The 24727-nt window shown below is 33.6% G+C and overlaps 3 protein-coding genes across 3 annotated transcripts; 2 read left to right on the forward strand and 1 right to left on the reverse strand.

Moving 5' to 3' along the window:
• Nucleotides 1-628: 628 nt before the first annotated feature.
• LOC110815078 (Phosphoribosyltransferase family protein) lies at nucleotides 629-4910 on the forward strand. The gene is made up of 7 exons (XM_022042735.2): nucleotides 629-865; nucleotides 2523-2838; nucleotides 3194-3289; nucleotides 3471-3539; nucleotides 3622-3750; nucleotides 4320-4419; nucleotides 4573-4910. The coding sequence occupies exons 1-7, from the start codon at nucleotides 729-731 to the stop codon at nucleotides 4704-4706; spliced, it is 981 nt and encodes a 326-aa protein (XP_021898427.1). The 5' UTR covers nucleotides 629-728; the 3' UTR covers nucleotides 4707-4910.
• Nucleotides 4911-5867: 957 nt separating this feature from the next.
• Nucleotides 5868-14010, reverse strand: ML2 (MEI2-like 2). Its single transcript, XM_022042671.2, has 13 exons — nucleotides 13570-14010; nucleotides 12577-12630; nucleotides 12343-12486; nucleotides 11790-12259; nucleotides 10229-10387; nucleotides 10025-10141; nucleotides 9782-9933; nucleotides 8320-8411; nucleotides 7269-8202; nucleotides 7089-7173; nucleotides 6936-7004; nucleotides 6513-6692; nucleotides 5868-6293 (listed from the first exon to the last, which is right to left on the reverse strand). The coding sequence occupies exons 2-13, from the start codon at nucleotides 12617-12619 to the stop codon at nucleotides 6177-6179; spliced, it is 2562 nt and encodes an 853-aa protein (XP_021898363.2). The 5' UTR covers nucleotides 12620-12630; nucleotides 13570-14010; the 3' UTR covers nucleotides 5868-6176.
• Nucleotides 14011-17117: 3107 nt separating this feature from the next.
• MPK20 (MAP kinase 20) lies at nucleotides 17118-24223 on the forward strand. Its single transcript, XM_022042672.2, has 10 exons — nucleotides 17118-17784; nucleotides 19409-19817; nucleotides 20987-21114; nucleotides 21277-21336; nucleotides 21887-22036; nucleotides 22158-22313; nucleotides 22445-22656; nucleotides 22757-22858; nucleotides 23188-23348; nucleotides 23451-24223. Exons 1-10 carry the CDS (start codon nucleotides 17761-17763, stop codon nucleotides 23903-23905), a joined length of 1857 nt encoding a protein of 618 aa, XP_021898364.2. The 5' UTR covers nucleotides 17118-17760; the 3' UTR covers nucleotides 23906-24223.
• The last annotated feature ends 504 nt before the right edge of the window (nucleotides 24224-24727 follow it).

A 24727-nucleotide genomic window follows, 5' to 3' on the forward strand; every position in this document is an offset into this window, starting at 1 on the left:
AAAATATATATCAAAAATAAGAAAAAAAAAATTAAACATTTAGATAAATACAAAACAATAAGAATCATATTTTAAAAAAATGATGAATAAAATTTGAATAAATATTAAATTTTAAGAACTAATTTAATAATTTATCTTAAATATTATATTATCCGAATATTTTTTTATCACATAAATAAAAATTATTTTCAAAATATAATCTTTAATGTTAGTTTTTTTTAAAAAATTATTTCTTTTTCAAATGAATTTATTTAATCTATTTATTATTGAAATAAATTGATTTTTTTAACACTTAATCATCATGAGGAAGCATGATGGTGAAGTGTTTACACTGTGGAGGTAAAAATTAAATAAAATAAAACTGGTTAAAATTTAAAACATAATAATATTAATTCACTTTATAATTATGTCACTCATAATTATTTATTTTTATTAATTAATTAATATTTTTCTTTTAATTTATTTTGATTTTTTTATTTACTTTAAACCTTTTATTTTATATTAAAATATTTTTTAAATATTTATACATAATTTCAATTTTTTATTAAAAATAAAAATAAGTTAAATATTAAAAATTAAATGATAATAAATTTTTCAGAGATTAATTTCATAATCTGATCAGAATTAAAAGAAGAACAGGACTTTGAAGTCTACAAAAGCTTGACGTCTGCCTCGTAAATTCAGTGTCTCCTTCAAAGCCCTGTTTACTGTTTCAGTGTGAGTCTAAAATGGAAGAAAACAGCAAGACCGTGTCTGTGACGCAGAAGAAGAAGGTGCATCTCTTCTATTGCTTGGACTGCGAAGAGCTCGCTCGGAAAATCGCCGCTCAATCCGACCTCATCACTCTTCAATCTATCAACTGGAGGTCCCTCTACCCTTTCTTTATCTCCATAACTTTATTCAAACCCATGGATTCTTCTGTTTGCTTCTTTACTTCCTTTCTCACCCCTGTTTTACTTTTCATTTTCATCCTTTCTACTAATTTTTTTATTTTCATTATGTGGTCTTGCTTTTTTTTTCTTTGTTTTTGTAAGAACATGTATTGTGCGCATTCGTTTTCTGGGTATGATGTGGAAATCAAGCATCTGTGACTGCATAGAAATCTGGTTGGTGGGTTTGAGTCAAAACGAAATTTTTCTTTGGTATTTAAAATAAAGATGGGAGCTTTATTCTTATAATTTCTGTTTTTTCTTCTTTAGGTATAAGGACTGAGCATATTAGTTTGCTTGTGGAATGCTGAATTGCTCAGCATCTTGATGAAAAATTTCATCAAGCCATTGTTCTATCCTGTTTATGCTTTGTTTTTTCATAATAGCAGTATGGGTCATGCAGTTTATGCTTAATTACACTATGATGATCCGGTTTTATATATATTTTTGGTTAAATTTATGTCAGAAGATGATATCATAGAATCCCTAACATTTATTTTCTCTTAGTTGATTACATGGCGATAGCTTTCCACTATTGGGAACTTGTATAATGCAATTGTCTATGCTCAGAGGAAGTTATCTCAGTTCTAGTGATATTTTCTCCTGATGAAGTCGTTATGCTTGCCCTGAAATCAGCTTTCTAACTAATTTGAAATGTAAATCAAATTAGAAATTAACAACCCTGATGAGGAAGTTGACTACAAAATTTTCTTGTTGCACCAGTTTTAGAAAATGAGCAGTTTTGAATCTTTTTTTTTTTTAGTTTTTCAATACCGGAAACTGAAGAGAGGTTTTTGCAGTTGTGTGCAAGTTTTTATTGTTGGGTACACATTGCATATAATGCATATTCTACTTTGGGAATTTTGGAGATTCATTGGAAACCCCGAAGGGCAATCCCGATGACAAGGCAGAGAACGATTAACGTGTGTGTGTTTTGTAAGTCCACTCTCAATCTATGAATTATAATGGGATTGGAGTGCTAACCGTGATATAGGTAAATTTGAAGTGTATAAATATGGAGGAGAGAGGTTGTTTGTGATGTAGGCAGATTTTGTGGTTATGAGAATAACTATGATAAAAGTGGTGCCGGGTTTTGGCTGAGACTAAATGACATACATGGTTTTGTACAGACACGATGTTTCTGTTTGTGAAGTTCCTTGTTCATGTTACTGGTGAAGGAAATCTCCTAAATGAAAATGTTTGTTATTGTCTTTTTGTTTTTCTAGTAAGACAATTCATGTGATTTTTTTTGCTGTCACTTTCATTTGTAAGGTTATTTTTAAGTGAAATTAATAATCTTTTAAGCTATTATTTTCTAATTTTTTACTTATTCAATCTCAAATATGCATAAAGTTATAGATATCCAATTATATATGAACTCACAAGGGGTTGGATTTGCAATTGAAATAAAGTTAAAAAGGTGAAAGTGTAATTTGATTATGGCTGTGCTGTTATTTGGTTTTCCGTCCTATCCTATCAAATAAGTACATAAATTATTATATTAACAATCAGTTAGAAAGTCAGTAAATAAATAAATCATCCAAGCATTTAAATTGTCTCAAGTGTAGAAATGATAAGTTCTTTGTGTGTCAGGAATTTTGCTGATGGATTCCCAAACCTCTATATAAACAATGCACATGATATCAGAGGTCAACATGTTGCTTTTCTTGCATCCTTCAGCTCGCCAGCAGTTATCTTTGAACAGATATCTGTCATATATTTACTACCTCGGCTCTTTGTTGCTTCCTTCACTTTGGTGTTGCCTTTCTTTCCCACTGGCTCCTTTGAGCGAATGGAAGAAGAGGGGGATGTAGCAACTGCTTTTACCATGGCAAGGATTTTGTCAAATATTCCAATATCAAGGGGTGGCCCAACTAGTTTAGTTATCTATGATATACATGCTCTACAGGTTTTTACTTACTCCTGGAGCCGCTACTATCTTCTCGTTTCATGATGGTTATTTCCTGACATTTTCCGGAACATGAGAATTTGATATGAATCTTATATGCATGATGCTTTGTGCACACCTAACCAGTGTCTCTGCTGAACTATGTAAATCTTACTTTGTATGATTGTGGGCGTGATTGGGATTAATTTTTACAACAGTTGTCAACAATCTACTCCTTGATATAATTATGGGTGGTATTACTTAAAGGTAGAAAAAGTTCTTACTTTTTGTCCGTTGATCATTTTTGTGGACTTTTATAATGTTTGCTTTACTCGTTACTCATTTGTTAATGGTTTTTTTTTTTATCCTCATGCAGGAAAGATTTTACTTCGGTGATCATGTTTTGCCTTTGTTTGAGACTGGAATTCCTCTTTTAAAGAAACGACTACAACAGCTTGCTGATGCTAACAATGTCAGTGAACAGCATTACTATATCCTATCTCCGTAAAAATGTTCTTGTTTCGGTGATCGTTAGTTGGGTTATCATTATTTCCTTCATGATAATATATTAATTGTATTATGAGGTTCTGTAGGTATGTACTCTCTTTGTCCGTTACTTATTTCCTTCAATTATATGAAATTTCATCCCCCAGATAGTAGTTGCTTTTCCGGATGATGGAGCTTGGAAGCGTTTCCACAAACTGCTGGATGAGTTTCCTGTGGTTCGTTTGAGTTTTCCTTTGAATGAACAAAATATATCAGTGTGGTCACCTTTTGTCATACTGGGTACTATGTAAATGGCAGGTGGTGTGCACCAAGGTTCGTGAAGATGACAAGAGAATAGTTCGGCTCAAGGAGGGAAATCCAGCTGGTTATCATGTAGTCATTGTTGATGATTTAGTACAATCTGGAGGTACTCTTATTGAATGCCAGGTATAAGCTCCAAATGATCTTCCTTGCTATTTACTTGTTAAAACATTGTATATATTGCGGGCTATTGAGAAGTTTGAAAAGCCATGTATGATTCCACCATGGTTCAGAGATTATTATTGCGAGGTGCTTGCCTTTTTTTAAGATTCTGATGATTGAACTCAATTACAAGAAGGGTCACTTTTTCTGGGTCTTGATAATTCTTAACCTTTTGAATAAGGCAAAAGAATTTGGACTAACATGTGATTTTCCAAATGCCATGGTGATTTCTTGTTTTCTATGGTTTAGTGCTGTTAATATTCTCGGTGAACTATCTATACACCAGATGTTTTCGGATTATTTTCAAAATCATCCTAATATTCCAATAGTGGCCCCCCTTCGTCATTCTTTATTTGCTATGGTTTTACTAGATGTGAGATTGTAATTTGCTGGAAGTCATCTTCCAGATCATTGTTGTGATTATTAGTTAGTTAACTGACAACTTTTTTTTTGGCATAAATAAGGAGCATACGACCTGGTTATGTACTTTTTAAGAAATTGTTTAAATCTGCTATTTTGGCTTTGATGTACAGAAAGTTCTGGCAGCTCATGGTGCTGTGAAAGTGAGTGCTTATGTCACTCACGGTGTTTTTCCTAAGCACTCATGGGAGCGGTTTATGCACCAGAATAATGGTAAGCAGTCGGTTGTTATAGTCTATACAAACCATTGACCTGGCTTTGTGATGGATTGTTGTAATCTATACGAACCACTGACACTTGGCCGACTACAATTATTTTTCTTCTTCTTAATTCAACGATCTGATTGAGATGTGATCGGATTTTCAGAAGGCTCGGAAAAGGCATTTGAATACTTCTGGATAACTGATTCTTGTCCACAAACTGTGAAGGCGATAGGAAATAGAGCTCCTTTTGAAGTATTGAGCCTTGCAGGATCAATTGCAGAAGCTCTGCAGATTTGATTTGAAGGGCTGGCTCAGAAAATGCTAATAATAATCTCTTCAGCTAATTGTGTAATAATTTTACGACTCAAATTTTCACCATTGTACTATGCATGAATATGCACGGATTGTTCACTTGTTCAAGAGAAGTGAAAGGATCGCTTGGTTAGATTGTTGCTGACAGTCTATTAAATTGTTCAAGAAAGAGGTAAATTTGGAGGGTAATGTTACGAACTTGATGTATGGTTTGGATTTATGATGTATGTGTTTCGAATTTAAGAAAAAAGAAAGAGAGAAAAAGAGTTAGAAGGCCGAGAGAATAGAAGCAGAGAAAGAAATCGAGATAAAAAGAAATTTTCAAGAGGAAGAGGATAGAAAATTTGAGATTAATCTTCAAGAAAAACCCTTTATGATAAGTTTATAAATGCAGAATTTGAGTATGAAAACTTATGCATGAATATTTCAATCGAATCGCCCTATGTTGCTATGGAACGTCGTGGAAATTGTCGGAAATACTCTTCTAGATCGCTGTCCTTGTGTCCAAAGTTGAGAAATCGATGGTCAGAATCTGTCATTTTTTTGATCTTTTGTTCTTCATTCATCCAACACTAACCTTAATTTTGTTATAATGAAAGACAAAACCATTTTTATACAACTTTTACCATAATTTACCCTTTCCTTGCAGGCAAATGGTGGTAGGTAGGATTATTAATTGAATATATCTTAAATGGGTATCATACACACATATATATATATATATATATGTCTGTATGATAGAGCTCATGGGTTATTCTCTTTGCTTGTTTCCCCATTCTTCACATTCATATATATGTATGTATATACCATCCCACAACAAATAATATCTTTCATTTACCTCTTAAGAAGAAACCCAGATCACATTCTTTGTAAGTCTGACCATAGCTTTGAAATTGCAGGAAAGGAGGCAACTTGAGACAACTTAAATGCTTGGATGATTTATTCATTTATGACTTTCTGACAGATTGTCAATATAATAATATATGTATTTATTCGATAAGATAGGATGGAGAACCAAATGACAGCACAGCCATAATTATATATAACTGGATATCTATACTTTTATGCATACTTAAGAATTGAAAAAGGTCAAAAAAAAAACCTTACAAATGAAAGTGGCAGGAAAAAAAAACCACACGAAATATCTTAACTAGAAAATCAAAAAGACAATGACAAATATTTTCATTAAGGAGATTTTCCTTCACCAGTAACATGAATAAGGAACTTCACAAACAGAAACAGTGTATCTGTACAAGACCATGTATGTCATTTAGTCCCAGCCAAAACCCGGCACCATTTTTATCATAGTTATTCTCATAACCACAAAATCTACCTACAACACAAACAACCTCTCTCCTCCACATTTATACACTTCAAATTTACCTATATCACGGTTAGAACTCCAATCCCATTATAATTCAAAGATTGAGAGTGGACTTACAAAACGCACACACGTTAATCGTTCTCTGCCCGGTCATCGGGATTGCCCTTCGGGCTCTCCAATGAATCTCCACAGTACGACCCATCTGGTTGTCGAATGCATATGTTCAAATTTCCCGATAGCAAATGTTCCTGCAGTGTCACAAGTACACAAAGTTCAACTCTTGCTTTTTACACTTTAGTCAAGTAGTTTAGGGGTGTGACAGAAGACCAAGCTTTCCATAGATTTTAGAGGCCATTTTCTTCTCTTTGAAATCTCGTCAAAACAGTCTCCATTTGCCGAGCACAAACACACAACTACTTGGCTCACAATAAGAAGAGCCATTACCAGAATTAACTAAAAAATGTTACCTGATCACCAGCCCCTTCACCTTCTGAATGAAAGAGGATAGGCCGGCATCTCTTGTCCTCATTCATCAGGCTTGAATTCTGGAAGTGAGTCACAAGAGCTGCCTTCCCCTGGATCCGTGCATATGCCAATGACGCAACTTTCTCACTATTGAATTTCTCCCATTTTTTTCCATTAAAAGCCTGTACATTTTTCCATAATTGAGTTTGAAGAAAGCATATAGGTTTAATCACTCTGATATTGGAAAATGGTGCCAAAAAATCATGTCCAAGAGAGTGAAGACTCACATAAAAACCAATGATCCACAATAAGAAAATATGTAAGACCAACAAGCAACTTATTTTGTTTTTGTTGTATATAAGATTTTACAAGGAACTCTAGCCTGTAGTAGCTCCAACTGTTTGAGATGAGAAAAGTTACAGCACCTGGTAAAAGGAAATGATGTGCGATGGAGACACCATGTTGATAAAAGCATAACCCACATTGCACTTATTCTGCAACCAGATAAGCCTAACAATCAGCAGCAACTCAACTTGAAGAAGAAACAAAACCATCAGTCATTTCCAGTTTCCAAGTACCTTAAAATCAATAGGCAAGTAGAGAAAATCATAAGCACCACAGTGATTTTCATCAATAGCAGCCAGCAGCATCTTTGAAGTGTACCTTGAAAAACAGAACATAGAAAAGAAGTCAAGCTCCTCTCTCCTAACTACATAGTGTCACAATAGTTTTACATTTCATCAATAAATTATTCATACTTATTAGGGATGTTTTTAATCATTAATGTAGTCCTAGTATCTTCACCACTAATGATTTTTTCCAAATCAAGCTGATATTGCTTCTTGCTGTCAATCTGATTACTGCTATTCTCGACCCGCCGAGTCCGACCACGTTCCATGAATCCTTCATTGCTGGATGTTCCTGGTCCTGGATAAGAACCATTTGCAGGGAACATAGTACCATGTCTTGGCACTGACATCATTCTAAAACTAGGGGAACCATTTTCAGCCACATTTCCTGGAAGACTGATGCCGGAACTTATAGCAGCATGATGACCAATATTCATCATATAACTTCCATTGTTACGATTTAGGCTCATCCCCCCAAATCCAACAGGGCTCATGAAGGAAGTATCTGGCGACTCCGGGAAGTAGCCAAAACGTCGATCAAGAGGAATACCAGAGGGAGCCGATCCAACATGATGTGTACCAAGGAAAGAACCTTGCCGACTGGAATATGGAAAACCTTGTCTTCCAGACGAAAATGAGTGCCCCACAGATGATGTTGGCCATGCAGAACTGGCACGCTCATTATAAGGAGTGGGACTTCCCCAGAGAAACTGAGGGCCAGATAATGTTCCAATTCCTGATGACTTAGAATTCGATTCAGCAAAAGCAGACATGGGCCCGGAGCCAGCATTTAATTTTTGCTCATTAAAAGTGAGAGATGGCTGATATGCTGCACCAAGCATTGATCCGCTGTTAACAAGTATGTCACTAGCATGGCTAGTCCGTCCTTGATCCTTGCCAATAGGTGCGATTTTTGGAGAACTAGATAGATGAGATGGAAGAATTGAAGCTAACCCAGGCAAACTATTGCTGCTTACAGGGCTCAAAGTTCCTTGACCAGGAGAGTTGCTAAAAGCATGCAAAGGATTATGTTCAACCGGACTACCAAAGTGCGCCCAGCTTCCTGCCATCAGGATGCCACAAATTCAGCCAATAACCAAATTGTCCAACAGAAATGCACAATAACATAGGAGAAAAAGATTGCTGAGCTCGTAAAGACAAAAAAGCAGTTAATGCTTACCGGGTGGAGAGTTGGCCACTGGTGAACCTACTTGATGCCTGAAACCTTGAGCTTCATCTCGTTCCAACTCTTGACTTAATTGTTGCATTAAGCTAAATGTAAAAGCAGATTGATCTGTTAACTACTATAAAATGATGCATGCAGCAAAAAGGCTTAAGTATAGAATATAAACATGATATCAGAATAAATCACTAGAATACATGCCAAGCAAATAGAGAGGCATCAAAAACTGCAGAGCTACAAGATATCAGAATCTTCATTGAACATTCACCAGAGATCCTTGCTGCAACAAATTTTCTTTGCATGAAAGTATTATAACAGCATTAAGCTTAAAAAGTGCTTTTCACAACAATTTGGTAATGTAAAGGACCAAGAAATTATTACAATCCTTGGTAAAAGCAAGTTTCAGGAAATAATTCCAAGCAGCAGCAGTTTCAAATCTATTCAGGGAAACCCATCACAGAAATATGTGAATTGTATAAAGTCATCATTAAAATTGAGGTCACTGTTTCAGGATCAGTTACATATTGGTGATAGATATTACTTGTACCTCATCTTGAATATTGTTTTTAGTGAGAATTCTGCAGCTTCTTTTCAAGTTAAAAAGAAAAATATATGTTATATAGTCCCACCATACTCCTCTTGCTTAATGGCAATAACAAACATCCCCCAATTTTTACTCACTACCTTAGGAGGGCAGAAAGACACGAAGGCAATCAATAAGTTACTTTTGTGAAGGAAGATATGCAGAATGATGAAGAAGGATGTGATTTTATTTTATTTTTGGTTGACAGGATAGAAGAACAAGGAGGATTTAAAAAAAAGACAGAGGGAGAAGAGAGAGGGCCTTGGTTAACACTCTTTCCTTAGATAAACTTTTCACCAACTATTTTACATTTGGACAGACTTTGAGGTCGGTCCACAGGAAAGAACATGCTCTCTTTTTTCTTTTACTTCCCGTAGCTTTTGAAGTAAAGAGAAGCATCAATGCTAATATTGCAACCTTTTTAACCATTCTCACTTCCAAATTTCTTATATAACCAAGTATGTACAATGCTATAAGATTTATCGAAAAAGTAGCTATAAATAATTCAGGAAAAAAGGGATCTCCAACTTTTTATTTCAATAAAAAAAAAAAACTCCAAAATTTTTCATTCAAGTAGGAGTTCATAATATATATATATATATATGGAATATTTTTAATTTAATAAAGTTAAAAATTCACATCGTCATTCCGCCAAGAAAAAGGTATTTGCTAAATAAAACATTATCTTAAACTCGCATGATAAAACATGACACCAAATGAATACTCTTATGGGCTCCATCACTGTGGCATTTGTTAAATGCATTTGGGAAACAAATTATTTTACTACTATAGGAAGGAGAAGACCTCTAACAACAACTAGTGTCTAAGCAAAGTTTTTCTAAATAATAGAGGTAGAGGCACCAAATCAATACTTACTTTCGACGGGCTCCTCCAGGTCGGCTGGGTTCAAGCTTTATACGTTTCCCAGCTATGTCACTTCTATTTAATGCTCTTAAAGCTGCCTCTGCAGCTCTAACATCGTAGAATTCTATGAACTTATGGTGTCGTTTGTGTGGCGTTTCTCGAATCTGCATTTGTTTACACAGAAAATTCACAACTGGTAGACATACAAGCACAACTGAAGGGAGCATATAAGGTAAGTGTCTAGAAAAATTATACCTCCTTGACCTCTCCATAAGCACCAAATATCTGACGGAGGTCATCATTTGATACTGATGGATCCAAATTAAAAACTACAAGAGTTCCTTGATTTATATCCTTTTCTGATGGGTTATCCTGGTGAGCAGTAAGGAACAATGCTTGAAAAACATGTCGATGGAAAAAAAAATTGTCAATTAAAGAATAGAAACTTTTAGTTCATACCTTGGGAATTGAAAAATGAATGTCCAACTTCCTTCGTCTTAAGGGCTTATTCTGCAATGCACGCATTGCAGTGCGGGCAGCTCGAATGTCATAGTAAGATATCATCACAAAGCCTCTATGTTTACATGCAGTGTATAAAGTTCTGATGTCTCCATATTGCTACAAGAAAATGCAGCCACTCACATAAACAAGGCTTGAGACTATAAAAATAAAAATGAAAGAGATATTTGAAGATCAAAAAATAAGAAGATGAATAAGAAAAGACCACCAAGCCCAAATTATTATGCAATTCATTGAAGATCTAAACACAGTATCAATTTGGCATGTTATATGGACCATAACACTATAAAATAGACATTTATTTCAAAAAAAAAAAAAACACTATAAAACAGACATGCTAAGCTGCATTTGGTGCAAAAAAGCATTACTTAGTTGTCGTTTCCTATATTAAATATGTTTAAAGGTAGAAGTTTGATAGTTGAAATGAACAACAGTTCGAAAATGAATGTAAAAAAAAAAATAATTTGATCGAAAATATTCAAAAGTTTAATTTATTGTTTTCTAAGAAACTGCTCTCTATAAGTTTGAAGAACCATAGATACACATAATGATATGCAAATTTTCTTGCATAAACTTATATGGATTAGGAAATAGAAACTAAAAAATATTTCATATACTGAATAGAAAATTAGTTTCTCAATTTAATTACTTTTTCCAATTAAAATCATCAGTACAACTCATATTTTCCCACTTTTTGGTAGAGTATGCGCAGAGGATAGCCAAAAGATGCAATAATATTTTCATAAACCTCTTTTCTCTCCCTCCCTCGCTCTAATTTATCTCATGAGATAGACCCCTCTGATACTATTCACCTTGGCGAGTACTTTTTCCAGATTGGACAGTCACGATTATATATCAACTTCCGTCAAGGCCAACTAAATTACTAAAATATAATATTTTATTTCCAGATAAAAAAAAAGTAATCAGCAAACATACAGAAGAAAATGTCTAATGTATGATTCAGCATTGTAACAAAAGTTGCTTAACACCATCTGGCCTACTAATATATGCCTATTTGAGGAACTTGATTAATGTGCACCAGCAGCACACAACATATATTATCCAAGAAATGCGATTCAGTTCCTATACGAACCTCTAAATACTAAGTAATGACACGCACATAAAGGAACTAAAAACTAGAAATGTATTGATTTACATGTAAAGATGCCCGAAAGCAGCTGAATATCTAATCTTTCTCCCCACTCTCCATCAGTTTTAGTAAAATAATACAAGCCAGATTCCTCGGAAAAATTTTCAATGAGAATGTACTTGTTGTTAATCCAGTTCTCAACACGGGAATTTCATGAGAACGGGGAATCAGTGATGTCAGACCAGATTCAGTATTTATCCCTCAATATCACATTGACATTCTCAAAATAAAGTGTGAGTTTGGATTTCTATGTTAAAAGAATCCCAAAGCTACTGAAAGGTCACTAACAACAGAAGGCATTAAATAGAAACTAACAACTAAAACGAGATATATCAGGAAAAGAGAAAACACCTCAAATAGAGATCTCAATTCAGAATCTTCCACATTACTATTGATATTCCGGACAAATAAAGTCCTCGAGGGATGTTCTCCGAAAGGATGCTCTCCTATAACTGTTCCAACGCCATTGGAAAGGGCATAATGACCAATTCCATTTGCAGCGACCCCATCAGACATGCTAATCTTTGGTATACCAACGCTAAGTCCCTCTTTGGGTTCAAAGTCCATTTCCATTCCTCCTCCACTTCCAAAGAGATCATAATCTTCCAAATCCTCCAGCTGATTAGGTAACCCACTTAAGTCAAAATCGTCCATTAGTCCAGCAAGAAGCTCATCTTCATCATCAGGAAGTAAGTTCCAGATTGCATTTGGTTCAACACCTTCAAGTGGATCCTTCTCTTCGTTTTCTAAGTCAATTTTGTTTAAGCTAGGTGAGCTCTCATCGACAGAGTGACCAGTGGGCTCCAACTCAGCAAAATTTACTGCATGTTGTCAAAAGGAAGCCTGAGATTTGTGTTGCACAAAAATTGTCTGTATTGTGCATTTCAAAACAGCTGATACATACACTTTTCATGTGGCAGTACTGGCAGTGAGCTAGAAAACAGGCTTGCATCACTTGAAGCATGGTACCCATCAGTTCCATGAGGTGTTTCCCATGCACCACTTCCAATCTTTCTGGATATATTCATCGATGGAGTAGTTAATGGACCTAGAAATATAAACATATCAACATGATAAGTAAAGGGTGTAACAAATATAACATGTCCATTGTTTTAATCAGATGGGAAACAGAAGGCACCTTCAGAATGACCTAATAATGAATTCTTTGAATTTTGCTCCATTTAGTCAATCACTGCAAGTCCAGTTAAAGTAAAATTACGAACAGTAAGCTAAAATAAGTTCTTTAATGTTTTCCGAGACATCAAAGAGCTATAAATAGAGACAAATCCAAATAAACAGCAGTAAGCACTGAATCTTGCACGAGCATTAAGACAGCACAAAGCTCCAATTATGGCACAAATGAAATCAGTTAATTTCCAAAGCCAAAGACGTTACCAAAGTAAGATCAATATTTTTTCTCTCTACCTATCCGGTTCGAAATCTTGACCAACCATTTGCAGATATAGTTCCATCATCAATTATTTATAAGTTATTCGTTACTCATCAACTGATTATTCTCTGTTGACCATAATTTGGTTGTTTTCTTTACTAAGATATAATCTTTTTTTTTTTTTCCGAAATAATACTAAGATATAATCTTTTGTCTAACTTATCCGTAAACACAAAGAAAATAGCAAGCTACTGCTCAAGATCAGACAGACCTCAGCTCTGAAACTTAATCAGCAAGAAATCTAAACTCTATCAGACATAAATTAGATTAATTAACCGATAATTATCAACCATAATATACTAAATTTAGAAATGGCAAACCAAGAACACAAAAAAGAAACTAAAAAAAAAAAAAATCAACTCAACAACTAAAATTAGGGGGTGACTGAAGGATCAAAACCCGTACGAAATGTCACCCAAAGGCAAAATCAAAACCGAACAAAACATAAATTTAGCAGCTAGAAGTCCTGAAAAAGTCAACAGAAATTATAAACGCATAGGTTCTTGATACAATTAAAACCCAAAAACTCAACATTCCATAATCAACTACAAGAAACAAAAGAAGTTTAAAAGAATCAAACTAATCATTCTACACTTTAAAGAACCGAAACCCAGAAACGAAAGAAGCATAAATCAAACACCCAGTTAAAAAAAAAAAAAAGAAGAGAGAAAGGTAAGATACCTTTAGAGAAGGAGAAGGGGTGGTTAAAGAAGAGCCCATTAAGAGAGGAAAAATTGGGGATTTAAAATAAAGCTTTTGTCTTTGATCAAAGTCGTATTTATACAGCAGTAAGTAGATAGATGGGTAGAGAGAGAGAAAAGAGAGAAGTGAGAGAGTTTCGTAGAAGTAGAGATATTTCTTTCTTATACTCTTCTACTTCCTCCTCTCTCGCCGGAAAAATAGAGACAGAAACTAAAGAAAACCCGAAAAGAGTAAATTAAAAATTCACAGATGACGAACTGAGAAAGAGAGAGCGAGGGGAGGGGGAGAAAAAACAGAGAAGGAGGCAGAGAGAAAATGATTGGAGGGAAGCAAATTATTATTGACAGAAAATTTCACAGAAAAATTTCTCTCTCTCTCTCTCTCTCTCTGTTCAAGACTGCTGCTACTCCATTTCCATTTTCTCTCTCTAAGAATTAAATAATTATTAAATTAAAAATAATAAATAATAAATAATAATTCGGAAACCAGCAAAATTCCGTTCTATTTGAATTCTATTTGGCGTCCGTGGACGCAACCACGACACAACAGTACAACGTTAAGACCCATCTCTCCCTGGTTCGGTTTTTTTTAAAAAAAAAAAAAAAAAATTTAAATTTTAAAAATTATTAATCCTACCTACAAATTTACCAAACTAGACTCCAACTTTCTTTTTATTTACGTTCCACTGCCATTACTTTTCTTTTGTCTAAATCTCGAAGACTTACGTCTATCCTAAACCAGTCGGATTTATACACGTGGCGGATAAGTTTAAGATTTACCGCACCTGATAATTTCCTGTTTCGCTAGTGCGCGCGGGGACATGACGTGGCAATGTTAAAGCCGTGAACGATTCGACTCCTCCGATGTGGGATCCCTCGTGGTACAATTTTAGCCGACAGATTTCTGCCACGTCATCCGTCCGGCGCAATATTTATTTTATTGTAATAACTTTAATATTTATTGCAACGAAAATTTTTATTATATTTTATTTAAAAATAAGTAAAATAAAAATTAATTATTAGTTTAATGTTGTTAATTTAATTATTATTTTAAAATATCAACGGGCCCTACCGGGGAAAATCATAGAGTTAAAGTGAACGCAATTATAACAGCCAAAATAAATTATGAGTGGATATAGTATCTATATATGTGAATATACTGTTTATAATTGTTTGATTCACGTACCGTATAATAATTAATATGGAATTAAGGGGTACAAAAATAAATTGGGAAATTATTATTGCCACTTTGACTTTTATAATTTTATCCCAAATAATAATAATAATAATATAATTTTAAATTAAAGTGAAAATAATTTAAATCTAATAATAATAAATGTATTTGATAATTTTATATATACTTATAATTTAAATAATAGAATTAAATTCAGTGGTCATGGATAAGCCAAACCGCGTACTAATTTACAAAATATAAAGTTGAAATTTTGTATGTATTTGATTTAAAAAAATTATAAATTAAATGAGATGAAAACCATGAAACGGTGCCGTTTTGGCAGTCTCTTCGACGCTCTTAATTGTGGATAAGGTGGTAAGCTTTCATGGGGAAGAGAAAGTAAGAGGCGCGTGTCTTGTACACTTGTGAGTTGGATCCACCGACGAGAGGAGGGTCCCACTCTAACGTGTCCACGTGGTATATACTTTTTTTTAAATTTTTTATTTTTTCCAGCTGGCACCGTATCTATACAGTATATACGTATTGAAAAATACGAAGGGGTGTGCGAAGGGTATATCTGTAATTTCACATTCAAAACTCTCTTTTTGGCTTTTATTAACAACCGCACGTGCTGTAAACTCTTGATTTAATGCACTTTGGGTTTGCTCTCACTCTGGTTAGCGGCAAGCAAAAATAATTTAATTTATTAAATATTAGATTTAATGGTTGGTATATGGAATTTTTTTTAAAGAATTTGAACTTGAGTTATATATGTTTTTATTTGAAAATTATTTTTAATGTCTTATAATTTATATATATATATATATATTATCTAATTAATAAATAAATTTATTGAAATAAAAAATATTTTAATAGGGTCGTCGTTATTTTTTTAAATAAATTATTAACTTAATTAAATAAAAAAAAAGCTTTATATTTGGTGAAATTGAGTTTCGAAATTTTAAATATAAATTTTTAATAAAAATTAAAAATACTTTTTAATATTTATATATTGTAATTTCTGACTTTAAACGTATCAATAGTAAATTTTAAATTTACCCGTTGTTAAAATACTTCATAGTCACTGAATACTACGACATCTCTAATTCTATTACTGAACATTTTAATATTAACAATGCAAGAAATGTGAGTGTTTCTTACAAGATATGTAAATTGTCATAAGCGATGGGTGCACGTTATCCACTTTGTTAACACTCACCATTTCAAATACGTATTGTCTCGAATAGATTTACAAATATCTTAATCACTTATTATTATCTCTTATATCCATATTAAATATAATACATTTTCAAATATGAAATTTTTTTTACGAGATACGCTTATTATCGATCTGTGTTATCTAACACTCAGCCTTCAATCTATGCATTAAGTTGATCTTCACCATCTTATTACGTGAATATTTTTTTTGAATTGTTTTATTTAATATTAAAATTTTAAACACTTATGATTTGACATATTTTTATTTTAAATTTTATACGTTTGTATATATTACTTCCTCACATGAAACATATAAGTAGGATAAGGTTGTTTTTTTTTTTTAAGTAAAGTTGACTAGTTGGATTTGGTTTTTAGCACTAAGTCAACTTTTGAGTTACGTATCTATTTTAGTATATTATATCTTATAATTTATAATTTAAATTTTACGATTCTATCCGTTTTAATAACAAAAACGATTAAAATTTTATGAGTAAATTAAATACATCATCAATTATTATAAATAATAAATTATATAATTCGAAAATTTTTATTACTCATTTGAATCGAGATAAAATTATATATAATGGAATATTTAAATATTTTATTTTGTTTAATTTTAATATACAATATGTAAATAATTTGTTCGTATTGTAAATAAATCAAATAATCATAAGTAGATTTTTAATTTTTATTTTAAGAATTTATGGGGTTATTATTATTATTTTTTTATTTTTGGTGAAGAAATGATTTTCTAAAGTGGCACGTGTGCCAAATCAGATGATCAGATGACACGTGTAAAGATTAAGGTGCTTGGAATATTTTGCGGTGGGGCTAATCAAATGGACACCCCACCGCAAATAACAAAAATAAATAAATAAATAAATAAATAAATAAATAAAAGGAATCCAGAACAGATGGAGAATCTTCCTAAAAGAATCTCTCTCTCCCAAAACTACCCTTCTTATTCCAACATAATTACCAATATGCCACTGCCTTCACCAACCGCGCTGACCGTATAAATACACAGTAGTGTATACGTATACATACGTTTATGTTTCTTCGTTTTGGGTAAGAAACGGCAGCGTTTCGTGATCTTATGTATATCTGTATATATACGCTGGCGCTAGATTGAAGCCATAAATCTCTCATTTATTTTTTTTTATAATTTATTTCGGTTTCAATTTTGTGTTCTCTTTTTCTCCTTGTTCCACTCTATCGAGTTTTCATCTTCAAATCTTGTTTTGTCGGTGTTCGGATCTTGCTGCGGTTCTGCAAGTTAAGGAGAGGAAGATGTTCCTGAGTTAGATTTGGATGTTTTTGCGGCGAAGCTGTTCTTGTTTTTGTTTAATTGAATCATATAGTTTGTGGTATACGAGCAGGATTAGGGTGACTTGAGAAGACGTGAACCGAAAGAAATGCAAGAGCTGTTATCACTCAACTGTCAGAGCTTTCCCGTGCTTTATGGTGGTATTTGTTGTTAGTGTCGGTGATTTGGTGAATGAGGGTTTGAAGGAGGAAGAGGAGGAAAGGTGTATGAGGGATCTGGTTAGGGTTTTATGTTGCGTCAAGGATTCCAGGAACAGGATAAGGTGGGATTGCGGGCTTTTCATACGGAGCAGGGGTAGATGGGGCAAATGTGGTTGATTACTCTTGCTAATTAAACCGCCCAGCTTGAACTGCCTGCTTTTGATAACTGAATTTTATATCTCATTTTCTTTTTGTTTCATTTTTTGTTGAGGAGATTTGGGGTTTTGTATTCCGCAGCCAAGAAAAGAAAAGATGCAGCAAGATCACCGAAAGAAGGTGTGGTTGATCTTTTCTTGATTACCTTCTTCTTCAGACCCTCCTCGTGTTCTAAACTTTATGGTTATCCTTCCGGTGTTTGTAAACTTAAATTTTATGTTAATGGTCATGGATTTGTATGAACTTTGTTTTTGTCAATCAGCTCATGACTTTTCATGTTTGATGATTCTATTTTTGATTGAGTATCTTCGCTGGACAAGCAGCACTCATGGTGGATTGGTCTCTATTTATTTTCGTTTTCTGAGAGATGATCTAGATTTTTTTTCCTCAAAAAGTGATTATTTGATCCATCTATAACGATGCGAATTTGTTGTTTTGGATGAATAGCTTTTCAGGGTTTTATTCTTTTTCTGGAATGCTATACCTTGAATTACCTGCTTTTGCTCATTCCTGACCTCATTTTATGCTATTTTTATTCATTATCGTCCGTTCATTTGCTCTGTCGTTGAATCAGATTCTGCGTTATAAAGTTCTTTTAGTTCACACATGATATTGATATATATTCTTTTGTTTTGAACCACGTCGGGCTTTCTGCTGTTCTCTTCATTTGCTTAAGAAAACTACCTCTCCTATTTCCATGTTATTTTTACTGTGGAAAAATTGATATTTCTCTTTCCAGTGATTGAATTTTGATTCTTTACATGCATTCTGAGACTTGGATGAGTAGGGAATTGTGAGTAACTATTCTAACATTATACTCATTTCTTCTGTAAGGAAGTTAAAAAGGTTATTAGAAGATCATCTAATGTAATTTTCTTGAAATTCCATTCTCTCTCTCTCTGCCTTTCCCATTTGTTCCTAATTTGAAGACAGATTGATAATGTTGTTGTAATTTTTCATTTAATGGGATAGGAAAACCTTAAAGGTTTTTTATTAAAAGGAAAACCTTAGAGGTCTTCCATCAAAGGAAGAACCTTAAGAGTTTTAAATCGCTTAATCTAACTGAGACCTTGTACCATATATGTGTTTTTTTTGGGCTTAAGTTTTTTCACTTTCTGCGCTAAAAATCTTTTAGTGGTAGCCTGATCCCTTTTAATGCTGTTTGAGATAAAATTTTTAATACAATCCCAGATATCTAAAATTGGTTGTAAGTTCATAAAATTTTATGAAGATCTGGAAGCACTCCGTGTTGTTTCTTGTTTAAAAGATAAGCTTTATCCTAAACTGTAATACTGCAGTCTAGACATCAAACAGTCGGATATTTCTTTACTTAGATTCCTGTTTGTAAGTGGAGCATTTATTTGTTATACAATATACTCTTGTAACATGCTACATTGTGGTACTATTGAATATATATGAGAAATAGTTGATCATTGAATATGTTTTGATAAAGTATGCCAAGGCTTTTACTAGAAAAACATCTTCAAACTTTCCACAGCTTATTAGTGAATATTCGTACTCTCTGCTGGGTCTCATCTCTCCATGTTTTGCTTTCTTTCTTTCTGTGCTTTGCCTTGTTAGCATGGCATAGTGCACTTGATCCAAGTACTTGTGTCATTTTTCATCCAAAGTTGGCTTACGAAAACACATAGGCAATACATTTTACACTTGTGTTTCCATAAGCATGTTTGTCGTGAGCAAGTGCTAGCACTCCCATATAAATTTTTCTTTTTTTATGCCACAGAATTCTGCGGAGATGGAGTTTTTTTCGGAATATGGTGACGCCAATAGATATAAAATCCAGGAAGTTATTGGGAAAGGCAGTTATGGTGTTGTTTGCTCAGCTATTGATACTCACACTGGGGAAAAAGTGGCAATAAAGAAAATACATGATATTTTTGAGCATATCTCTGATGCTGCACGTATTCTTCGTGAGATAAAGCTTCTTAGACTTTTGCGGCATCCTGACATTGTTGAGATTAAGCACATTATGCTTCCACCTTCAAGAAGGGACTTCAAAGATATTTATGTTGTTTTTGAGCTGATGGAGTCAGATCTTCACCAAGTCATCAAAGTAAATGATGACTTGACACGAGAGCACTATCAGTTTTTTCTATACCAGCTACTTCGTGCATTAAAGTATATTCACACAGGTACTCTTTGTCTTCAAACCTTTTTTCCCCCCTCCATTTCTCCTCGATTTTGGTTTTGAATAAATCATATTTTCACCTTTAATGATTTAGTCATTTTCAAAAGATAACTCTTTGGTTCATTTTGAGATAGATGACTGTCTTTGGTTTTTTATTTTAGGCAAAGGGAGTAATGACTAAATCATTAAAGGTTTGGACAAAAATATCATGTATTTTCTTTATTGCCTTTTTTTCCCTGCTATGAGTATCAATAGCTGAGCAAACAACGCCATAACTTTTTGGTGCTCTATAATATACTTTTATACTTTTTAATTCGAAAAAGGTTTTTTCTATACCAGCTACTTCGTGCATTAAAGTATATTCACATCGGTACTCTTTGTCTTTGGACCTTTCTTCCCCCCTTCAATTTCTCCTTGATTTTGGCTTTGGATAAATCATATTTTCACCTTTAATGATTTAGTCATTTTCAAAACATAACTTTTGGTTCATTTTGTGACAGATGACTGTCTTTGGATTTTTATATTAGACAAAGGGAGTAATCTTATTATTTCAGTTGTCTGCATCAATGATTGATTGTCAAGATGAGTAAAGAAAAAGAGAATTTGTTTTGAACTTTGTCCATAAAAGATATTTTAAAGCAAAGCAAGACTTCCACCTCATTAAGCTAAGTAAGTTAACTTGTCGTCTAATCTTTGTGCTAGTTAATAATCAGAAAATAAATAACATGGTTCTGTTTTGAAATAGGCTTAACCATGAGGGATGAAACTGTGTTTTTGCCTGTTGGCTCTTTATAATTCCCGTTTGAATGTGAAGTTATCCAACCATTCTATAATCAGAAATGAAACACACAACTGCAGAAAAATGTCAACATCACCATTGTTAGGCTGGTTTACAATCTAACTTTTGCCCACTCCTTCAGATGTGCCTTCTAATTGTTTTCTTGTTGAGTTTTTGCCATCTCTAACTAATTGAGTTTGCCAGCAATCTGTGTTTGGTCAATCTTCTTTGCTGTTTCATTATGTCTAGCAACCACTCCTCTTTTAATGTGCTTGCTCCTTGAAATCAGGGTGCTGTTTCCAGCTTTAATTTAAAGATTACTTTCATGTTTCCTCATGCATGCTGGAGTTTCAAATATTGTGGGATGCATCTAATAGATATTTGCTTTGCTGCAGCAAATGTCTACCACCGAGATCTGAAGCCAAAAAATATACTGGCAAATGCAAATTGTAAACTTAAAATATGTGACTTTGGATTAGCAAGGGTTGCATTTAGTGATACACCCACAACGATATTTTGGACGGTATGTTCTAAGTTCTAGTCTAATGAATGATGAGTATCTTATTTTTTCTTTTTTTTTGGGGCTTCTTTTTTTCAATCTTTTGAACTGTCAATATAATTTTTCTCTATCAATCATTGTTTAATTGGAGTTCGTTCTTACTAGATTTTGTTTGAATATTTACAGGACTATGTTGCTACGAGATGGTATAGAGCTCCAGAGCTCTGTGGATCATTCTATTCTAAGGTATGGTTCTGCTAAAATTCCTCTGCATCTTTATGGTTCCTTTGGTGTTGAATACTTCTCCTGTGCTTGTGTTACTTGTCTTTTTGGATCTATGCTGTATGGCAATCATTCGGTTTCTAGTTATTGTTTTCTTCCTAGTAGAGAGCAAACTATTTGGAGGAAACTATGTTTTTCTAATTTAGTGGACATGTTTTCTGGTTGAAGTTTTAATTTGATTTTATCTCTGGGAGATGAAGTCAGTATGGTGTTTCTAGAGATACCATAGTACACTTTTATTTAAAAAAAATGGTGCTCCTAGAGATGCTTTTATTTTATTTATTCAGTTAACATGTTCATCAATTCTTTTCGCGATATTAAGATAGGAGCATTTGTTCTACATCTTTGTCTTGTTGAGAAGAAGATATATTTCCATGATGCTTATTGATCTCTGGGATGTTTTGTTTTTAAATTGAAAAGTAGCAAAAATGATTTCAATGAAGGCGATAGGATAATCAGTGAAATTGTATTGAAATGAAAGTACGATAATTTGTGGAGGTATTTCGATTTGCAGTATACACCTGCAATTGACATTTGGAGTATAGGCTGCATCTTTGCTGAGGTGTTAACAGGGAAGCCGCTTTTTCCTGGAAAAAATGTCGTGCACCAGCTGGATTTGATGACTGATCTGCTTGGGACACCTTCACTAGATACCATCTCTCGGGTAAACACTTACGTACTTTCTTGTGGATGCGTCACAGCTATTTCTACATGTTAAAAATTGAAAAAAGGATGAAATACATAGAATTCTAGTGACAATTGTCTCTTTTTTCTTCTCTTTATAGGTTCGAAATGAGAAGGCGAGGAGGTACTTAACTAGCATGAGGAAAAAACAGCCTGTGCCATTTGAACAAAAATTTCCAAATGCAGATCCTTTGGCTCTACGATTGTTGGAGAAGTTGCTTGCCTTTGATCCAAAAGACCGGCCAACTGCTGAAGAGGTTCATCTCAATTTTTTCAATTACTTGTTCATCAGACTTTTGCCGATTTGCTATCTGTAAAATTTTGCGTATCTTTCTTTGACTGCTGCTTCCATGATTCATGGATTTAATTTGTTCTGGCCTATCATCAGGCACTTGCTGATCCTTACTTTAAGGGGCTTGCGAAAGTTGAGAGGGAGCCTTCCTGTCAACCAATTACAAAAATGGAGTTTGAGTTTGAGAGAAGAAGAGTCACAAAAGAGGACATAAGGGAGTTAATTTTCCGGGAGATATTGGAATACCATCCTCAGCTTCTTAAAGATTACTTAAATGGATCTGAAAGGACTAATTTTCTTTATCCAAGGTTCTAACTTTTACCATAATGTTTCTGTAGTTAAAATCATCTACTTTAATTTGAATCTTTTTGCATCTCGTATAATTTTTGAAGCATACTTTGTATGCAGTGCTGTTGATAAATTCAGAAAGCAGTTTGCACATCTTGAGGAAAATGGTGGTAAAATTGGGCCAGTGATCCCACTTGACAGAAAACATGCTTCTCTTCCTAGGTAGCTATTTTTAATAAGTGTCTGCGGTCTCATCCTCATTTCACTTTGCTTTTTATATATTAGTAGCATTCAACTTTCTTTTATACTTTATTAGCTTCCAACTCTGACATCTCTTGATAGTTACAAGTACTTGGGAACACTTTCCATGACTATTAGCTTTCATTATGTCTCGGCAAATTAAGACTAAAGTGAGATGTCATGATATGAGAAATGAATTAGGCGAACAATTCTAAAATTTCTGCAACTTTTATGAGCATCAAGTAAGGACATATTGGAAAATAAATAGATTTTGATATGTAAGATGGAGTAAGTGTTGTTTATTTTTGCAGGTCAACACTAGTACATTCAACTACAATTGCCCTGAGAGAGCAGCCGAATGCTGTTTCCTTCAGAGACCGGCAGGCTACAGATGATGTGTATAATAAGAATCCCCGAGAAAATGATGGGGTTCTACAGGGAACCTTGCTGGCGCCGCAAAGAATACCCTTGGGTAAACTCTCTCTCTTAGCAAAAATTCTCCTCTTTCTGGTGAAAAGAAAGAGGAAATTTATGCAATTATATAAACCTGAAAGCAACTTGTCTTTTCCTTCAGGCAAACCAGGTAAGGTCGTAGGGCCGGTTGTACCATATGAAAATGGAGGCATTATGAGAGACACCTATGATCCAAGATCATTCATTAGGAGTGCTGTTGTTCCTTCTCAAGCTGTTCCTTCTGCTTACTGTTACCGCAAGTCCGTAATTGGGAAGCAAGAAAGATCAACGGCGGAGCCTGAGAGGGACGTATCCTCACAAGCAAAACAAGTTACTCAATGCGGAATGGCTACAAAATTTTCCCCCGACGTAGCTATAAACATCGACTCCAATCCATTTTTCACGACGAGGGCGGGAGTAAACAAGGTTGAAAATGTCGACGACAGAATTGTGATAGACACCAACTTGTTACAGGCAAAAGCTCAATACGGTGGGATTGGTATGGCTGGCGCAGCAAGCGTGGCTGCACACAGGAAAGTCGGGACTGTTCAATACGGCATGACGAGGATGTATTAGGTAATAATGCTCGTCCCCGTGGTGGCTGAGGAGTGAAGTTTGAGATCTGGCAGGATGATGTTGTATAGAAAGAGTCCCTTCAAATATATATATATATCCAGTCGTGACAGTTTATATCAGGTAATGAAAAAACTTTAGTTTATGTTTAAATCATACATGGGATTTTCTCAATACCTCGCCGAATATTACAAGCAATATATATACTACTTTTCTAGTGAAAGTCTATATACTGCCCAACCCAAATATAATTTGTTTTTGTTGTATTATTCTTTGTCATTGGGAGGATTTTTTAAGATAATAAGTGAAGTTATTTCAACACCTTTTCCTTTGTTGCCTTGTTTTTTCTTATATGTATTATATATATATACATATTGATGTATATATTCCATCAGTATATGGTAGGCAAGTACTCTTGATTGATTGAAAACAGAGTTTTAGATTTTAATTTGGTTCAAAACTAAAAATGGTTTGATAATTACTGTTGCTTTAAGGAAAGTTATAATTATATACTAGTAAAAAATAAATTTTTTATTAATTTTTATTAAAATTTAACGAATTTATTATATTTTTAATAAAAATAATTAACATTTAGTCTAAATAATATTATAATTTATAAATTGTAATTTATTAAATTTAAAATATAATTGACATATTTTTTATTTTATTTAAATTCAAATGAAAATTCTGAATTTAGGAAAGAGTAAAACGTGTTTACTACTACAAGTGAATAGAAAAATTAAAATACAATTGTAACCGAAATATTAAATTTCTCTTTCCTTTTTTTAATCCTATAATTGTATTGGGATTATTTTATTTAATTTT

The sequence above is a fragment of the Carica papaya genome, chromosome 3 (genome assembly GCF_054855325.1).
Source record: "Carica papaya isolate Zhongbai chromosome 3, ASM5485532v1, whole genome shotgun sequence".
Taxonomy (NCBI): Eukaryota; Viridiplantae; Streptophyta; class Magnoliopsida; order Brassicales; family Caricaceae; genus Carica; species Carica papaya.